The following is a 16,519-nucleotide window of genomic DNA, read 5'->3' on the forward strand; positions in this document are numbered from 1 at the left end:
AACACCATTTTGGTCCCTACATTTTGATGTCACGGTTAATTTTGTCCCTATATTTTCGTAACAATCAATTTGGTCCTTGATATTTTCAAATTGCAATCAATTCGGTCCTTACTGTTAATTCACTAACGAAAATTGCTAATGTGGCAAACGGTGTGCACGGTTGGCAAGCTTGACGCTGACAGGGCTTAAAAAATAATATTAAAAATTTTTAACTAACGTTAAAAAAAATACCAACTCACCTTTTTAATAACTTCAAAATTCCACATGAAAAAAAAAAAAAAGCCACAACTCTGAAAATAAAATGAATCTAAAAAACTAAAACTGGGGATTTTCTATCATTTTGCAATCCAATCACACACAAAGATCCAAATATTTGCAAAACCCTTTCAAGTTCACTCCTCACCAACACTGCCACTCCAGGTAGTGGCTCTCTTTGTTTTCTCTTTGCCTTGCTCATTCTCCCTCTTAGATCTATCCAAACAACTATGACCAGAGACACCAAGCTCCATCTCTCACGGACACCAAGCTCCACCTCTCATGGCCATAAGCCACCATTGAAGTAACCTCCTTACTCTTTCTCTTGATCTCGCTCTCTCTCTTCTTTGTTCTCACCACGAGTAACTCAAGGCAAGAACTCCCATCTTCACCCCTTCACCGTTGACCCCCACTTCCATGATCGTAGGTGAATCTTATTTATTCAACTTCAAACACCGTGATTTCTTGGGTTCTCCACTGTTGTGATTGGGGTTTTTTATTGGGTTTAATTTATGGGTTTAAGATGGTGTGTGTAAACAACTAAATTTCTTGAGCTTGTTGCAGAATTTCTTTGTATTTTTGAGTTTCAGCTTCATGAATTGTAGGTGGGTTTGTATCTTGTAATTATTGAGTTGTCGAGGATGAGTGAATTTGGGAAGGGTAAAACTTAGGTACAGTACCTTAGGTTCTCTACTTAAAATTTTAAAATCTCTCCAATTTAACGTCCCAAATAAACGGCATTAAAACTATTTTTTTTTCCTTCTTCCTTCTTTTTCCTATACTACAATTGCAAGAGAACCACAGCTTCAAATCTCCAGTGCCTCTAATTGATGAAGCTAAAATGAAGATAATAAGGGAATTCCGAATTCCAATCCAAAACTCAGAAGCTAAAATGCAGAACCAAACAGGTAAGATCAAAAATCAAAAAATAAAAGCCAGATCTATTGGGTTTCAAACAAAAAAGGGACCCTTCTCCCTCATTTTCCTACTAACCAAACAGGAAATATCAAAAAATAAAAGCCAGATCTACTGGGTTTCAAACCAAAACACATACTCTTTTCAGCTATACCCAAAACTTCCACACTCTTAAGGAAATATATACACACACACCGAGAGAGAAAGAAAGAATCATAGATCAGAAAGAATCATAGATCAAAAATGAAGAAAGGAAACAGATACACCCACACCGAGAGAGAGAGAAAGAATCATAGATCAAAAAAGAAGAAAGGAAACAAGTACACCCACACAGAGAGAGAAAGAAAGAATCATAGATCAAAAAAGAAGAAAGGAAACATACACACACACATTGAGAGTGAAAGAAGAGATATGAGATTTTCTTTTTTCCTTTATTTGGGTTTTGGGTTTCGAAGAGAAGGGTCGTTTGCTTGAGGTGTTAAATTGGACAGATGTCAAAATTTTAAGTAGGGAACCTAAGGTACTGTACTTAAGTTTTGCCCATATGGGAATGTATGCACTGTGAGTTTGTGAAATCTAAGCTTGTGTGTATTGATGGACTGGTGGGGTGTTTGCAGATTTTGGATGTGTGTTTTGATTGCAAGAAAATGAAAGAAAATCATCAATTTTAGATTCATTTTGTTTTCAGAGTTGTGGGGTTTTTTTTTTTTTTTTTTTTTTTTTTTTTTTTAACGTAACATTTTGTAATTATTAAAATGATGAGTAGGCATTTTTAAATGTTAATAAAAAATTTTAATATTGTTTAATAATCCATGTAAGCGTCAAGCTTGCCAACTGTGCACACCGTTTGCCACATAAGTAATTTCCATTAGTGAGTTAACAGTAAAGACCAAATTGATTGCAATTTGAAAATATCAGGGATTAAATTGATTGTTGCGAAAATATAGGGACCATATTGACTGTGACACCAAAATGTAAGGACCAAATTGGTGTTTTTGCCAAATTTTTATTAATAAGGAAAAAAGCAGCTAATTTTTTTTACAGTTTTTTATTATATATTTCCCAGAAAAGTACTATCAGAACTTTTTCATTAACAAATGCTTTAAGAATACCCATTAATCGGTCCATTTTATGTTTAACCTAACTTAATTAGATGAGTAATGCTATAATCACAAACTAGTTTACAACATTTTTACAAATTGTTGATGTGTCTAACTTCTTATTGGTTTTCATTTAGGTCAACCATGAATATCACTTTTTTATTTACCAATAACTATTTACTACATTAACAATTTCAAAAGAAATTTGTAAAAAAATTTTGTATCTCCAGCATTACTTTAATTAGATTCAATTTTTCTCTAAAAAAATTTAATTCAATTTTCAACCCAACATTTATTAAGATAAATGGGTAAATGTTAGAACTGGAATGAATTTGGAACAAAGAAACAGAAAATTTAAACAAGTTTAGGGTTTTTTTAATATTATTTATTGTTATTTATTTTTAAACAAGTTTAAGTTTTAAATTTTTAATTAGCCTCTTTTTTTGTTTCACAAATCCAACCTTTAAACAACTGGGCCCTTTTGACCGTTTTGCCCATAAAAGAAGTGGGAAGATCACAATAAATAGACCAAGCCAAACGGGGGGATGTTTATGTAATTTCATCCCTTTCTTGAAAAAATTGAACACCTACCTTTTGTTTCCGTGCAAGGGTTTCATTTTTCATAACCACTTTCCCTCGCAAAACCTCTGAACTCTGTACCTGCGTTTTAGTGTTCATTGACTCTTTCAAGTTTCAACCAAAAAAAAAAAAAAAAAAAACACAACAAAACCCCAAAATCATGTTGCAATCCCCACTTCTCGTACTACGTAAGTTTCGTTCTCACATTTTCTGTTTTTCCTATATTATTGTTATTATTAAATTTCATATCTTTTTTTTTTTGGTTTTGGTTTTTTAATAATGTGACGCTGTTGTTTGTGTTTTTAATCTTTAAAAAAAAAAATTCTGTCGAAGAATATGTACGTTAAATAAGAATACATGTGAACGACTCTGATTAGTCTGAACGTCAAAAGTTTATATTTTTGTATTCAATTTAGTCAGATGCTTTAGGCCACTAGTTTATTCAAACAAAGTTTGTGATATGGTCTTTTGTCTTAGAAAATGTAGTACCCTTTGTTAGATTTTGGTTGTCTTCAATGCTAAACAAATTAGTGGGCTTTGAACCTAAGTATTGTAGTTTGAGTTTTTATCCAACTTCAAGTAGCCTTGATTAGGTTGGTGTGCTTAGGTTTATTTACACTCCAGTTTTTCCAAAATAATCAAAGCTTGTATTAGCTTAATTTCCCTGATTATGTTTTTTTTTTTTGGGTGGTATCTTGTACAATTAAACAATCAACATATGCTTGGCTTGAGAACTAATAATAATTGTCTAGTCCATTAAGACTAATCTTGTTGGCCAATGAAAGGACCCACCATTTTCGGAATGTGATTCATGATTATCAGATGAGAGGTAAGGGAGAGATGAGAAAATGTAATTAAACCACTTTCTAGCTACTTGAATTATAAGACTTCCCTAATTCCTAGAATTGAATGAAGCGACCTGGTTCAAAATCTTTTTTGGTTTTGCCATCTGCAATGTGAATGTCATCTGTAAGTGATTGTATGGTTAATTCTTCTTTTATGCCCAGTATCTCAATAACTTCATGGTGTATGTTGATATCTTTTATTTATTATTTTTTATTTATTTATTTATTTTTTTAAGTGTAATGTTAAACTATAGCTGGTCACATCCATAACTGAGCTCAGCTGTGTTGTTAAAGTTTGGCTCATTTAGCAATTCACCTTGATACTGGTCATAAACATATTTGAGCTGAGCCACCTGTTAAAGTTTGACACTTTAGCAATCGGCTTGTTCATCAAGCTTGTCCTTGGATTTTAACTACATGCTGTTTTGTTACTTAAATTTTGTATTTGGGAAAGCTGTGTTATTGGTCTGCTCTTGATAGTGCTTAATCTTCTACCTTATTGTTTATCATGATTGTATGAACTTCAGATTATAATTCTTTATGGTACTCTTTTGTCCACCTCCTGCGTATTTGTATGTCTCATTTTGCCAATAAGATTTCTATTACTTATAAAAATAAAAACAAAGGAATTTATTTTTTGAAGTTTTGTTGTACATGTATATTTCTTAGATTCAGTATGTGAAGAGCTTATGCCTTATGGTCTCTTGATGTTTACTAATGGGTTTTAGTTATTTGGAAGACCTGTCATCATAATTTTATTAATTTGTTTGTTCTATTTGGATTGTGCAGAAGATTCTTTGAAACGAGAGTCGGGAAGTAAGGTACAACATGCCAATATTCAAGCATCAAAGGTATGATGCATGTTTATTCAGGTTATGTGTTGAATGACTTGAATCTTTATGATAAAATGTTCTATATATATGCCAGTTTAGTTATAATTCTTTACCCATGAAATATGGGGTGCAAACCTCCATAAGTATCTGGAAAATTAGGTCTAGTATCTTAATTTGTATGTTTTTGGATGAATAATTGAAAACCTTGAAGATGAGTTTATACATTTTCTATGATGTTTAGGCTATGGTGTTCTGATACAGGGCAGTTATGATAATCTGCCTATTTATGCATATATGGTGGTAGAGATTTTGGAAATTTTGTGGTTTAAGGGCTTTGGTGTCTCGGATAAATTTTTTATAGTTAGGAAAAGATTGGATTAAAAAGGCCAAGAGAGCAATTCTTGAAAGCAAGACTGTTCGTGAAATTCCCTAGTAAGCAGCAAATAGCAGAGCTTTAAGGCTTGTTTTGATTAGGGAAAATGTATAGGGTTTTGGATTCTTATTAGAATAAGGATAAGTGTTTGATTTGGGATTAAAGCGGAGAAAGGAGACTGTAAATTTGAATCGATCTAGGGGCTGTGAAGTGTGAACTGTACATATGAACAGTAACAGGAAAGAGGGAAAGAATAATAAAAAGGGCACAGAGACAAGAAGAATTAGACTTGGCACTTATGCCTTCCATAGACCATAATAACCAGTTCTCATGAATCAGTCTCTAATTTTTCTTGAGTATGATGGCATAAACTTGTCTTTCTAAATAGGATTAGGATCCTTAGTTTGACTAATAAATTAAATGCCACATATTCATTATACAAAAAGAACAATAAGGGTGTAATCCTACGTAGTTCCTTAAAAAAAAGGTAATAAGGGTGTAATTCTAATACACAAGAGAAGCACTCTAATATAATATTTTACCTGATATTAAATTACTTAAACAAGTCACTTGACTCACCAAATAGGCCATGTGACAAACAGTATGTGGATGGTCTTTTGAGTTGCCATGTAGTGGGATAAAGGAATTTTCATCTAAATTGGTTTGGAGGCAAACTTTTTCCAATTTAAAATATCTATGAACTTCTACAAGTTCAAAGAAGAGAATGAACTAGTGACTGACACCCATTCACAGTGAGACCTTAACAACAAAAGTATCAGCCTTAGTATTTATAGCACAATCTCCTTGAAAGTGTGCACAGTCCTTCCAAAAACACGATTTTTGACAAAGGAATTTCCTTCCAAGTCTAACCTCTATGTTATGAAGTAGTCTCATTCAATAAAATTATTATTACTTTTAAAGAAACACTCTTTTGTTTATGGAAACGCTCCTTACAAAATGCAAAGAGCTCAACCACCACCTTTGCATGACCCACATAAACCCCAAACAAACAAAAGGCAAGGGACCACATTTCCCTAGACATCTCACTAGTCACAATGAAGGAATAAATGATCCAGTTTCTCCCCTTTGATTTACACATATAACATTCATCTGTAATTCAAGTTCAATGATAAGAACTTTCCTCATGTAGCTGCTGTAGTGAAAATGCTTCTATTGGTAGAACTCTGAATTTCCATATACTTTTCTAAGGAAAAACTCTTCCTTCTCCCAACCTTAAGGCCTTATAATATATTTTGTCCTTATAACCATGTCTTTGAGCATATCATATTGACCTTATCCTATGGAAGAATGTTGGTAATATATAATTCATTGAGAAAACTAAGTGTTCTAATTCTCAGTTTTGAACTGTGTTAACAAATTTGCTAAGAAAACTATCATTTGACCAGTTCATATACTATGCCCGCCTCACACCTCTATCCCTCCATCACATCTCTATCCCTCACAATGTGAAAAAGTTAAGGATAGGCGTCCTTTAGCGAAATATCACTGCACAAATGATCATGCCAGAATGGAATTTTGATTCCAAAGCCTACCTCTAACCCAATAATTTCTGAAAACTTCCATAAACTCCTCTAATAGTCTTCCATAATTCATCATGTCCTCTAACTACATCAGAACACCACCCTCCCCAAGAAAAGTAAGATCTACATACCAATGAAAGAATCATAGCCCACAAGTTTGGCCTTATAATTGCATTGCTTAATCAATGTTGCATTCATTCTTGACAGGCTGTTGCTGACATAGTCCGCACAACCTTAGGCCCACGATCCATGTTGAAGATGCTACTTGATGCTGGTGGAGGTAATCTTCTTGTTCATTTTAGAGTAGCATATGTTATGTACATATTTAGATTATGGAATTTTATGTAATTAGATGAAATTGTTGCTTAATGTGCTCTTGTAATTTAAGTATGCCTTGCTGTTAGGGGCAGCATATTGTTTTTGATAAGCTGCAATATTCATTCAAAAAAGAAAAACAAATGGGCAATCTACCTCACAAATAGAGTCTAAAGCTCTTGGTAGGTTGTCCTTATCAAAACAGGAAGACTAAAGGGATCTAAGAGAGAGCTTTGCAGCAGCATGAGCAGCTGCATTGCAGTCACTTTTGACCCAGCAAAAGCAACAAATTAAAAATAAAGAATTTAAACTAAACACTATCGATCACATTACTAATGGACCAATCTGGGGAAATGTCTGCTGAAACTAGTGGATCGAGACAGTTCTTGGCATCTTTCTCAATGATAATATAGCTCCATCCTTGCTCTCGAGCAAGTTGGACTCCCCATAGTACTGCACAAGTTTCTGCTAAGATAGGGGGGCTCTTTCTAAATGTTTTTGGCAATATCTTTATAACTGTACCTCTGCAGTCCCTGGCTGCTAAAGCTGAGTGGGATTCCGCAATGGCTGCATCTACATTGATCTTGATGCGTCCAGGTGGAGGAGTTTTTCACAGGTACTGCAATTGATTGGGTGGAGGGGTGGGCTTTGGGGCAAACACTGTGGAGTATTCGATGAACTTGTGTTGGCCCTGAGATATAGATTTCTGGATATCAATTTGTTCACCTTGGAATAAAGCTTGATTTCTGCAGTACCATATTTCATCCACGATGTAGGCCATTTAGGCATACAAGCCAAAGATCTTCCTTGGTTAAAGGAGTGTTTGTTTTGGGGGGGGGGGGGGTGTTCAGAACAATATTGGCTATGCCTCCACAGGTTGTGATGTTATGTCAGTCCAATTTGAATTCCCAACAGCTAGCATACCATATTGCTTTTGCCACAGGGCAGTGGAGGAATAGGTGACAGCATCATTCTTCTTCTTGGCTGCACAGGACACAAGTAGGGTCGATATGTTCTACCCTTTTAGGCATGTTATCTTTGGTTGGGAGTGTGTTGACACTTTCTCCAAAGCAGCATCTTGACCCTTTCAGGTGCTCTTGAGTTTCCATAGCCTTTTCCACTGTACTTCTGCATTTGTGGGTCTGCTTGATTGGTCAGTAACTAACTCAAAAGCTGTGTACAGAGAAATTTCCCTTGGGATTAGGGGACCAAATGAGCCTGTCTGGCTTGGCTCGGACAGGTAAAGGGATTGAGAGAATTGCTTGGGCTAACACAGGTTCAAAGTTTGCTTGAACAATCCTGGTATTCCACTTGTGGCAATCATGGCTAATGAGTCGAGCTACAATGAGAGGGGATTGGACTGTGAGCTTGGATTTGGGCTTAGGGATGAAGCCTTGGATCCATGGTACCTTGGAAGATCTAGCTTCGTTATTGTGTTTTGTAACCTCTTCAGGACCTCACAAAATTAAAAGGAAAAGGGGATAAAAAAAAGGAGTTTTGGGGTTGGGGTTGGCTGCCTTGTAGTGTTAAAAAATAGTAAAGCATCATTGCTTATGTTTTCTTTGATATTTTTCATATTAGAATACAGAGGTAAATTTAGCTCATTTTTTACAGGAATTGTAGTCACTAATGATGGAAATGCTATTCTACGTGAATTGGATCTTGCACACCCAGCAGCAAAGGCATGTTCTAGTTCTCCTTTTTACTGGATTTTAATGTACTGTGATATTTCACAAATTACGTTCTCCTTTATTCTTTTGCTTGCAGTTTGGCTTTTGCCTAAAATTTCTAATTTGAGCTGAATTATATATTTCAACCTCATGTCATTTCTATTACTATTTAGCCCTTTTAATTTTTTTTTTTCCTTTGTGATTCTAAAATGTCTTTTTGATTGGTAGTTAGTACCCAATGGGTCTTGAACCCACAACCTCATCCTCTACCTTGCTCTTACAAGGGTAGGAGGTGCTATTTGAGTTAGAACTTATTGACTTGTGATTCTAACATATGTGTCTTTTTGATTGGTGGTGATAGTCAATGATTGAACTTAGCCGCACCCAAGACGAAGAAGTAGGAGATGGGACAACATCTGTCATTGTCCTTGGTAAGGTTTTAACTTGGAACAAAAAAATCATATTCGTTAATCTTTCTGAATCTAATATCAATGGATAAATAAAAGATGTGATTATTTCACATTTTTAGCTTCACATGTTGGTTTATGACTCTCGAGTGAGAGGTTTAGTACATGATTTTTACTTGTAGAGAATTTCTACTTATTCTTAATGCTGCAGGTGACATTATATTTGTAGTGTTGTGTATTTATAATGAATCTCCGTTGTTTTATTTTTGAAATTAAAATTTGTTGAAGCTGGTGAGATGCTCCATGTTGCTAAAGCCTTCATTGACAAGGATTATCATCCCACAATCATTTGCCGAGGTAGTGTTAAAAGTTGTACATAGCTTTTTCCCCTCTCTTTTCTCTTTCCATTCTGAATCATAACTTTGCTTCTGCTATATGCAAACATTTTCTTGGGTTTTAGCCTACAACAAAGCTTTGGAGGATGCTATTGCCGTGCTTGACAAAATTGCAATGTCCATTGACTTGAAGGATCGTAAGTTCAGTACTAATCTATTTATAACTAATTTCTTAAATTTCTGTATATTTACATGGGTATGTCAAAACTAATCATTGCATTAGAATTGCCAATTTTCCTAAAAGTTGGAGCCATCAAGAAGTGTGCCAACAATGTTTGTCCATACTTATAATTGTCATTACAAAGAATTGATAGTGTTGAATACTTTATTTTTTTATATTTGTTTTAAAAGTTTAGAGGAGAGTCCTTGAGATGGTTTGGTCATGTTTATAGGAGAGCGAGCGAGTAATGAACCATAAAAAGAAAAAAATAGTGAGTTAATTCAAGTCGAGGGAGCAAAAAAAGGCCAAAATTAACTTTAGTAGAAGTAATTAAATAGGGCATGTCAATTAGGGTAATAACAGAGAGCTTGTGTATGCATTTGATGCACTAGAGCTTTTCTCTTCTTAATCTTAGAAAAGAATGTCAATTCTTTGATGCCTTAACAAACGCTAATCGCAAATTCTTTTGAATTTTGATTTTTTTTTTCCCATTAAGTAGATGATGAAGGTACACTCTGATGTCACTCTAACCAGTGGAACCAAATTTTAATTGTATTTTCGCTAATACCAATTTTCAATGTGTACAATCCAAGTTAGCCATATGTAATTTATAACAAGGGTCAATATTGCTTTTTTTTTTTTTGGGTTAAATCCCCTCTAAATTTATATACCTGGTTTTTAATTTTGTAAGGGCATTTAATGTACATTTTCTAGATGTTTCTTTTCAAACTTAGTCTCTTGTGTTTTCAGACTGGTATTCTTTACATTTTTCATTATGGTCCTACAATGTTTTCAAAATGCATGTTTCTTTATATAAGTTGCAAATTCGTGGGTTCCAATAAGCTCAACTGGTAAAGTCTTTGATGGTTGAATAAGAGATCTGAGGTTCAATTCCCGTCTACACCAAAAACTGATTGGTGTTTTGATTTGATGATGAAGAGCCATCATTAGGAGTAGATGTTATAAGTTGAAACTCTCTCTCAAAAAAAAAAAAAAAGTTGCAAATTCAAAATTTCAGATGTAGATTGTAGAGTTCTTTCCCACCAAAAAAGGGGAAAAACAGGGGGTGCATTATGGATCATTTGTCTTGTTTTACTAGGCAAAGCTAGTCAATATTGATATCTTGCAACTAAAGCCAATATAAGGGTGAATAAGACCAGAAAATTGCTAGTGCAGATGATTAGTTGAAGATATGATCCTTTCCTAGCTATGGCTGCAATTATTTGGGTTGAGTATCTATAAATCCTAGGATTTATATTTTATTTATGGTCTTGATACATATATCTATGTTCATATGTGAGGTTTTACGAAGCCATAAGTACTTTCTCTCTTGAAAAAAAATGTCTATGCCAGCTGGAGGCTCTTAGGTTTCATACTTTGGTACTTTTGCAAATGGGTTAACATATGCTTCTTTCAACTTGAGTGAGCCCTCTACAACTTGTGGAGGATGCTAACTCCACCTTGAGGTCAAACACGTGAGTGCGCGCATGCGTGTGTGTTTATATTATTCTAGTTATCAAGGGGGTCATGGAATTACAATCTTTTTGGCCAGGCCAATTTGGAAGACATAGAAACAGTGCAATATGGCAGGCTGTTCCTCATTGTCTGATGTGTGTGAAAGAAATGTTAGAACCTTTGTGGGTTGTGAATGGACTAGGTTCAACTTGGAAATACACCTCAGAATGTTGTCTGAGTGGATGATGGCTTTGGGGACATATATTTCTTAGATTTTATGGACTTTTGAACTCAGAATTTAGTTGTATTATGCATCTGGTATACTTCCTGTATACTTTGATGATTTTTTTGAAATAATAAAACTTGATTACTTATTTAAAAAATAATTCTTATACAAAGGCCTTGGGTTTCACCCATGTTAGATTCCTAGAATGGACCTTGGTATTGAAATTAAGGTTCTGGGTATGTTGGCCATGCAAACCTAGGACACAGCTACCAGGTACCTTGACACTGTCCTTTTTTAGCCTGTTAAAGTATATCTTTTCTTGAGCACAAATGTTCAATGTGAAAAGATAGCACGTAGTCTGTGGGATATCTTTATGAAAGTCATTGCTTGTAATGTTAGCTTCCTGTGTTATACAACTGATTTTATGAAATATTACAGGTGCAATGATGTTGGGGCTAATTAAGAGCTGTATAGGAACAAAGTTCACTAGTCAATTTGGCGATTTAATTGCTGTAAGTATTTTCTTCATATAATAGTTTTATGAAGGCTTTGTTAAAACAGATTTTTATTATTTCCTTAAGATTTTTGCAACTTCTATAATCAAAAATCTGGTTAGGCTGTTGAATTTACCTATGAAGCTTATAAAGGCCAGCTTCTCAAGGGCCAAGGAAATACCTCTAAGGGTTGCCCCAGAGATGTTGCTCATCCTTTGATTCAAATCTAGGAGTTGGACCTCATGTTTATACATCAGTTTATGCATGGCATTACTGATTTTATTTCCCTTGCTTGGTACGATTTGAACCTCAAATGTAGCAAAAACCAGCTCCACCCTTTTTCTACTTAATCCAAGGCCTTGGCATTTTCCAATGACTCAAATTTCACTTCCTAATTTAAACTTGTTAAAATTATGTGGTTAAATAATTAAATTTACCATCCTCTAATAACTTAAGCTTTTGAAATAATTGGTAATTTAACATGATATCAGAACAAGAGTTTCTAAGTTCGATCCTTGTTTCCTCCACAGTACTTGTGGTAAAATGATTAAATTTACCATCTCCTAATAGCTTAAGCTTTTGGGAGAATTGGCAATTTAAAAAAAACTCTTCTATAAGAATTTCAGGTTATGAACAGTCTTACTAATGTTCAAGAAACCGTGGCCTCAAGTCTTTTAGTTAGTTCTTTTTAAAATTGCCCTGTTGTTTCAAAGGAAAATGGCAACACTACTTTCATTGTGATTAGCATCTTTTTGTGTGTGTGCGCGCTATGGTTCCATCATAATTTCCTCACTACGTGAGCACACTTAGGAACAGTTATAGTTGAAAAATCTTTCTCTGGCTTTTCCTTGTGTGTGTGCGTATGTTTTATTTTTGGGGGGCGGGGGGGGGGGGGGTGTGGGGGGTTAGAGAGGACCAATTGCTAGGAGCCTTACACACTAGAAAACCTTGTTATTATTTTCTTTGGTATATTAAGTACATATACTAAGTACATATACGTTTTTCTCTCTAAATTTCAGGATTTAGCACTTGATGCAACAACAACTGTTGGTGTGGACCTTGGCCAAGGTTTGCGAGAGGTGGATATTAAGAAGTACATAAAGGTTGAGAAGGTTCCAGGTGGCCAGTTGGAAGATTCAAAGGTTCTTAAGGGAGTTATGATTAATAAGGATGTAATCGTCCCTGGCAAAATGAGAAGAAAGATTGTCAACCCACGTATTATACTTCTTGATTGTCCCCTTGAGTACAAGAAAGGTGAGAACCAAACAAATGCTGAGTTAGTCAGAGAAGAAGATTGGAGCATCCTGTTGAAAATGGAAGAAGAATACATTGAGAGCCTTTGCGTGCAGATACTGAAGTTTAAACCAGATTTGGTAATAACAGAGAAGGGACTCAGCGATTTGGCCTGCCACTATCTGAGCAAGGCTGGTGTCAGTGCATTCAGGAGGTTGAGGAAGACAGATAATAACAGAATTGCCAGGGCATGTGGAGCTGTTATTGTTAACAGACCAGATGAATTGCAAGAATCTGATGTTGGTACTGGTGCTGGGCTATTTGAGGTTAAGAAAATTGGGGATGAGTTTTTTGCATATATTGTTGACTGCAAAGATCCAAAAGCATGTACTGTGCTCTTAAGGGGTGCTAGTAAGGATCTCCTAAATGAAGTTGAAAGAAATTTGCAAGTATGTCTAAGATTTGATTTCCAAATATATTTATGAAATGTGTTTTAAGCTTGGCTTATTTATTATTTATATTCATGTTTCTTTACAGGATGCTATGGCTGTTGCAAGAAACATAATCAAGAACCCAAAACTTGTTCCTGGTGGTGGTGCTGCAGAGTTAACCGTATCGGCTGCATTGAAGCAGAAAAGTTCATCTATTGAAGGGATAGAGAAGGTAAAACTCTAGATTGCTATAGTTTTCTCTTTCTTGGGTAAATATTTTTTTGAATTCAAAACACTTGGAACATGGGCTGCGGTATTACATGATTCTGAAACGATTTTCATATTCTTATCTATATGCTTGATTGTAAAATAGTGGCCTTATGAAGCTGCTGCTGTTGCTTTTGAGGCTATTCCACGAACTTTGGCACAAAATTGTGGGGTCAATGTGATTAGGACAATGACTGCCCTGCAAGGAAAGGTAAGAATCTTTCTCTTGTGTGGACGTGTATATATTCTGTTGATACTTGATACTATCATTTCTAGATGTTGACCAACCTGTTCTTTATATGACAAAAATTATTATAGCATGCAAATGGTGAGAATGCATGGATAGGCATTGATGGGAACACTGGTGTCATCTCAGATATGAAAGAGCGAAAGGTAATTTTATATTCATTACCTTGTCCTTTTCATGTTCTTTAATTGAAGTAGTTATGCCATCATTACAAATTTCTCCAAGAATTTCTCAATTTATACAGACAATTACTCCCCATTTATATTCATGTGTATTAGAAATTATGTAGCATAGTTTAATAATAACAATGCATCCCTCTCACCTCCCCCTCCCTTATGCAGTACCATTCCCTAAACACTTGGATTTCTCCTATTTATACCCGATTTGTACAATTAACTTGTAGGGTTCTTTTTTTTCTAGAGTCTCGAAATTTTTATTATGTGTTTGGATCCATGTCCACGTCTACTGCGTTTGCGTTTTCAGTTTTTTTTTTAAGCCATAAAGTTTGACTTTTCCACTCATGTACTGTCACGCATTTCAGATTTTCTCCCATAGAGTGCACTGTTCATGGGACCCACAAGCACTTTATTAAAAAAAATATATATTAAAAATGGTCCCACGATATTATTTACATATTTAAAAATTATTTTGTTACAGTGTTTTCAGTTTTCAGCAAAATAAGTTGTATCTAAATGAACCCTTAATGTCAAAGATGCTGTTACTCACTTGTTGACTTTTCAGATCTGGGACGCCTACAATGTGAAGGAACAGACCTTCAAAACAGCCATAGAAGCTGCTTGCATGCTTTTGAGAATTGATGACATTGTAAGTGGGATTAAGAAGAAGCAGGCCCCCGGTGCAGGCCAAGCTCCAAAGCCTAAAGTTGAGACAGAAGGAGATGCAGATAATGAGCAAATACTTCCTGACTGAAGATATTTACACAATTGAACTAACAATCTTTGCTACCATTCATTAGGAAAGGAACACCCTCCCACACACCCAGCAAAAAAGAAGACTGAATTGGATTCAGGTTTTGATGGAGCTGGTTCTCATGTCAGCTCCATATGGAAATTTTATGCTTTTGATTCATACATATTAGGTCAAATCCTAACCCTGTCAACTGCTGTTTTGGACTACTGTAGTTGTGATATCATTTATTAATTAGTATTAGTACATTCATTGATTGATATTTCTTAGATAAATGAGATCTGTATGGTTTTTTTTTACCCTTCATTGCAATTATTAGGATACTGCTACTACAGTACTACTGAGTTCTACTTTTCATGTGTGAGGCTGTCATCAAAATTGCAACTAGACCAGAGAAGTTTAGATGTTTACAGTACGTTTCCCAGAATTTATGGTTCTGTCTATTTTATTCTCCCTAAGCATTTGTGCTTCACATTGTGGTCCTAATCCAAATTTCACTTTTTATAGTTTTGGTACTAACCTTTTGTGAGATGATCCTAGTTTAGATGTATATTCTGCCTGCCTAATTTTTCATTAGCAGTATAAATCTCTTACCGGATGGTTTACCTGATACCAAAGGCACTGACAGATGTGATCTTCGGGTAAGTACGTCCAGATATATGATGATTCTAGTTACCATTTCATTTCCAGATATATGATGATTCTAGTTACCATTTCATTTCCAATGCAAAAGTTAGATCGACTTCTGCTGCAATGTGGATGATGTTCTAAGCCAGGAATAGTCTCTGAGTGAAACATTCTTGAGAGAACTGCTTTAAACTCTTTACCAAGCAACACTAGTGCCCTTTTTGTTTTACTTCTGCTGCAGTTTAATAAAAGGCAAATACTAAAAGAAAGTAACCATTCTAATTTTTTGACTAGAATTTGGCAATTAAAAGCCATGGTCAGAGTTTGAATAGAATTTGGCAAATTGAAAGCCGTGGTCGGACCTTATTGAAGGTTTCTATATAGCTATCTGTTTACCCATTTGGCAACCTTCTTTGACAAATGACAATGGGAGTGAGATGGCGGCTGATCCTATAACCAAGGGGTTGACTCTTGATAAATTCAAAGAGCATGTAGTGAAAATGAGACTCGTGAAAACCTAGGTGGATACTACATGGATCATTTGCATATGATAGAAGGACCAGGGTATAACTAGTTGAACGTGAATATGTAACTTCTGCTTAGGAGACATAATTCGAAAGGTCACTAGCGACAGTTGAAAGTGCATGAATGTAAAGTTAATATGCATCATCCCAGCTGAGCTCGTTTTATTAGAAGTCACTGATAACCTCGTTCCACGAAAACCTTCAGAAATACTAGCTTAAGGCTTTGTTTGGATGGGGGAGTGGAAAAGTGGGAGGATTGAAAATTGTGGGGGGATGGAAAAGTGGGAAGATGGAAAATATTTAGTTTTCCCTCTTATGTGTTTGGTTGGAGGGGTGGAAAAGTGGGAGGGTGGAAAACTCTTTTGTTTGGTTGGAGAGAAAAATGGAAGGATGGAAAATATAATTTATATAAATTGACTATTATACCCTTGTTACATAATATATTAGAAGTAAATTTATTTGTACTCATTAAATAATATAAAATTTACCACATCATATATATAAATTTATATTTACATTTTTATTATTATAATGTAAAAATTACATTATAATCTTTTTTTCTTTTTTCCAGATTTCAGCATTTTTTTTCTTTTTTTTTTTTCACACGTTTCAGCCAAACATTACACCCTTTACAAAGAATTGGCTGGGCATTAACATGGACAATGGCAGGCAACAAGTAGGCAAGTGTCTTCCCTGACCC

The 16,519-nt window shown here is 35.0% G+C and overlaps 1 protein-coding gene across 1 annotated transcript; it reads left to right on the forward strand.

Annotated features, from left to right (window-relative positions):
- The first annotated feature begins 2,861 nt into the window (after positions 1-2,861).
- On the forward strand, positions 2,862-14,928 carry LOC126720751 (T-complex protein 1 subunit gamma-like). The gene is made up of 13 exons (XM_050423543.1): positions 2,862-3,037; positions 4,484-4,545; positions 6,649-6,721; positions 8,371-8,438; positions 8,788-8,857; positions 9,122-9,190; positions 9,294-9,365; positions 11,508-11,581; positions 12,583-13,245; positions 13,334-13,459; positions 13,601-13,705; positions 13,813-13,887; positions 14,483-14,928. The coding sequence occupies exons 1-13, from the start codon at positions 3,010-3,012 to the stop codon at positions 14,669-14,671; spliced, it is 1,674 nt and encodes a 557-aa protein (XP_050279500.1). The 5' UTR covers positions 2,862-3,009; the 3' UTR covers positions 14,672-14,928.
- Positions 14,929-16,519: the final 1,591 nt, after the last annotated feature.

The sequence above is a fragment of the Quercus robur genome, chromosome 4 (genome assembly GCF_932294415.1).
Source record: "Quercus robur chromosome 4, dhQueRobu3.1, whole genome shotgun sequence".
Classification (NCBI taxonomy): domain Eukaryota; kingdom Viridiplantae; phylum Streptophyta; class Magnoliopsida; order Fagales; family Fagaceae; genus Quercus; species Quercus robur.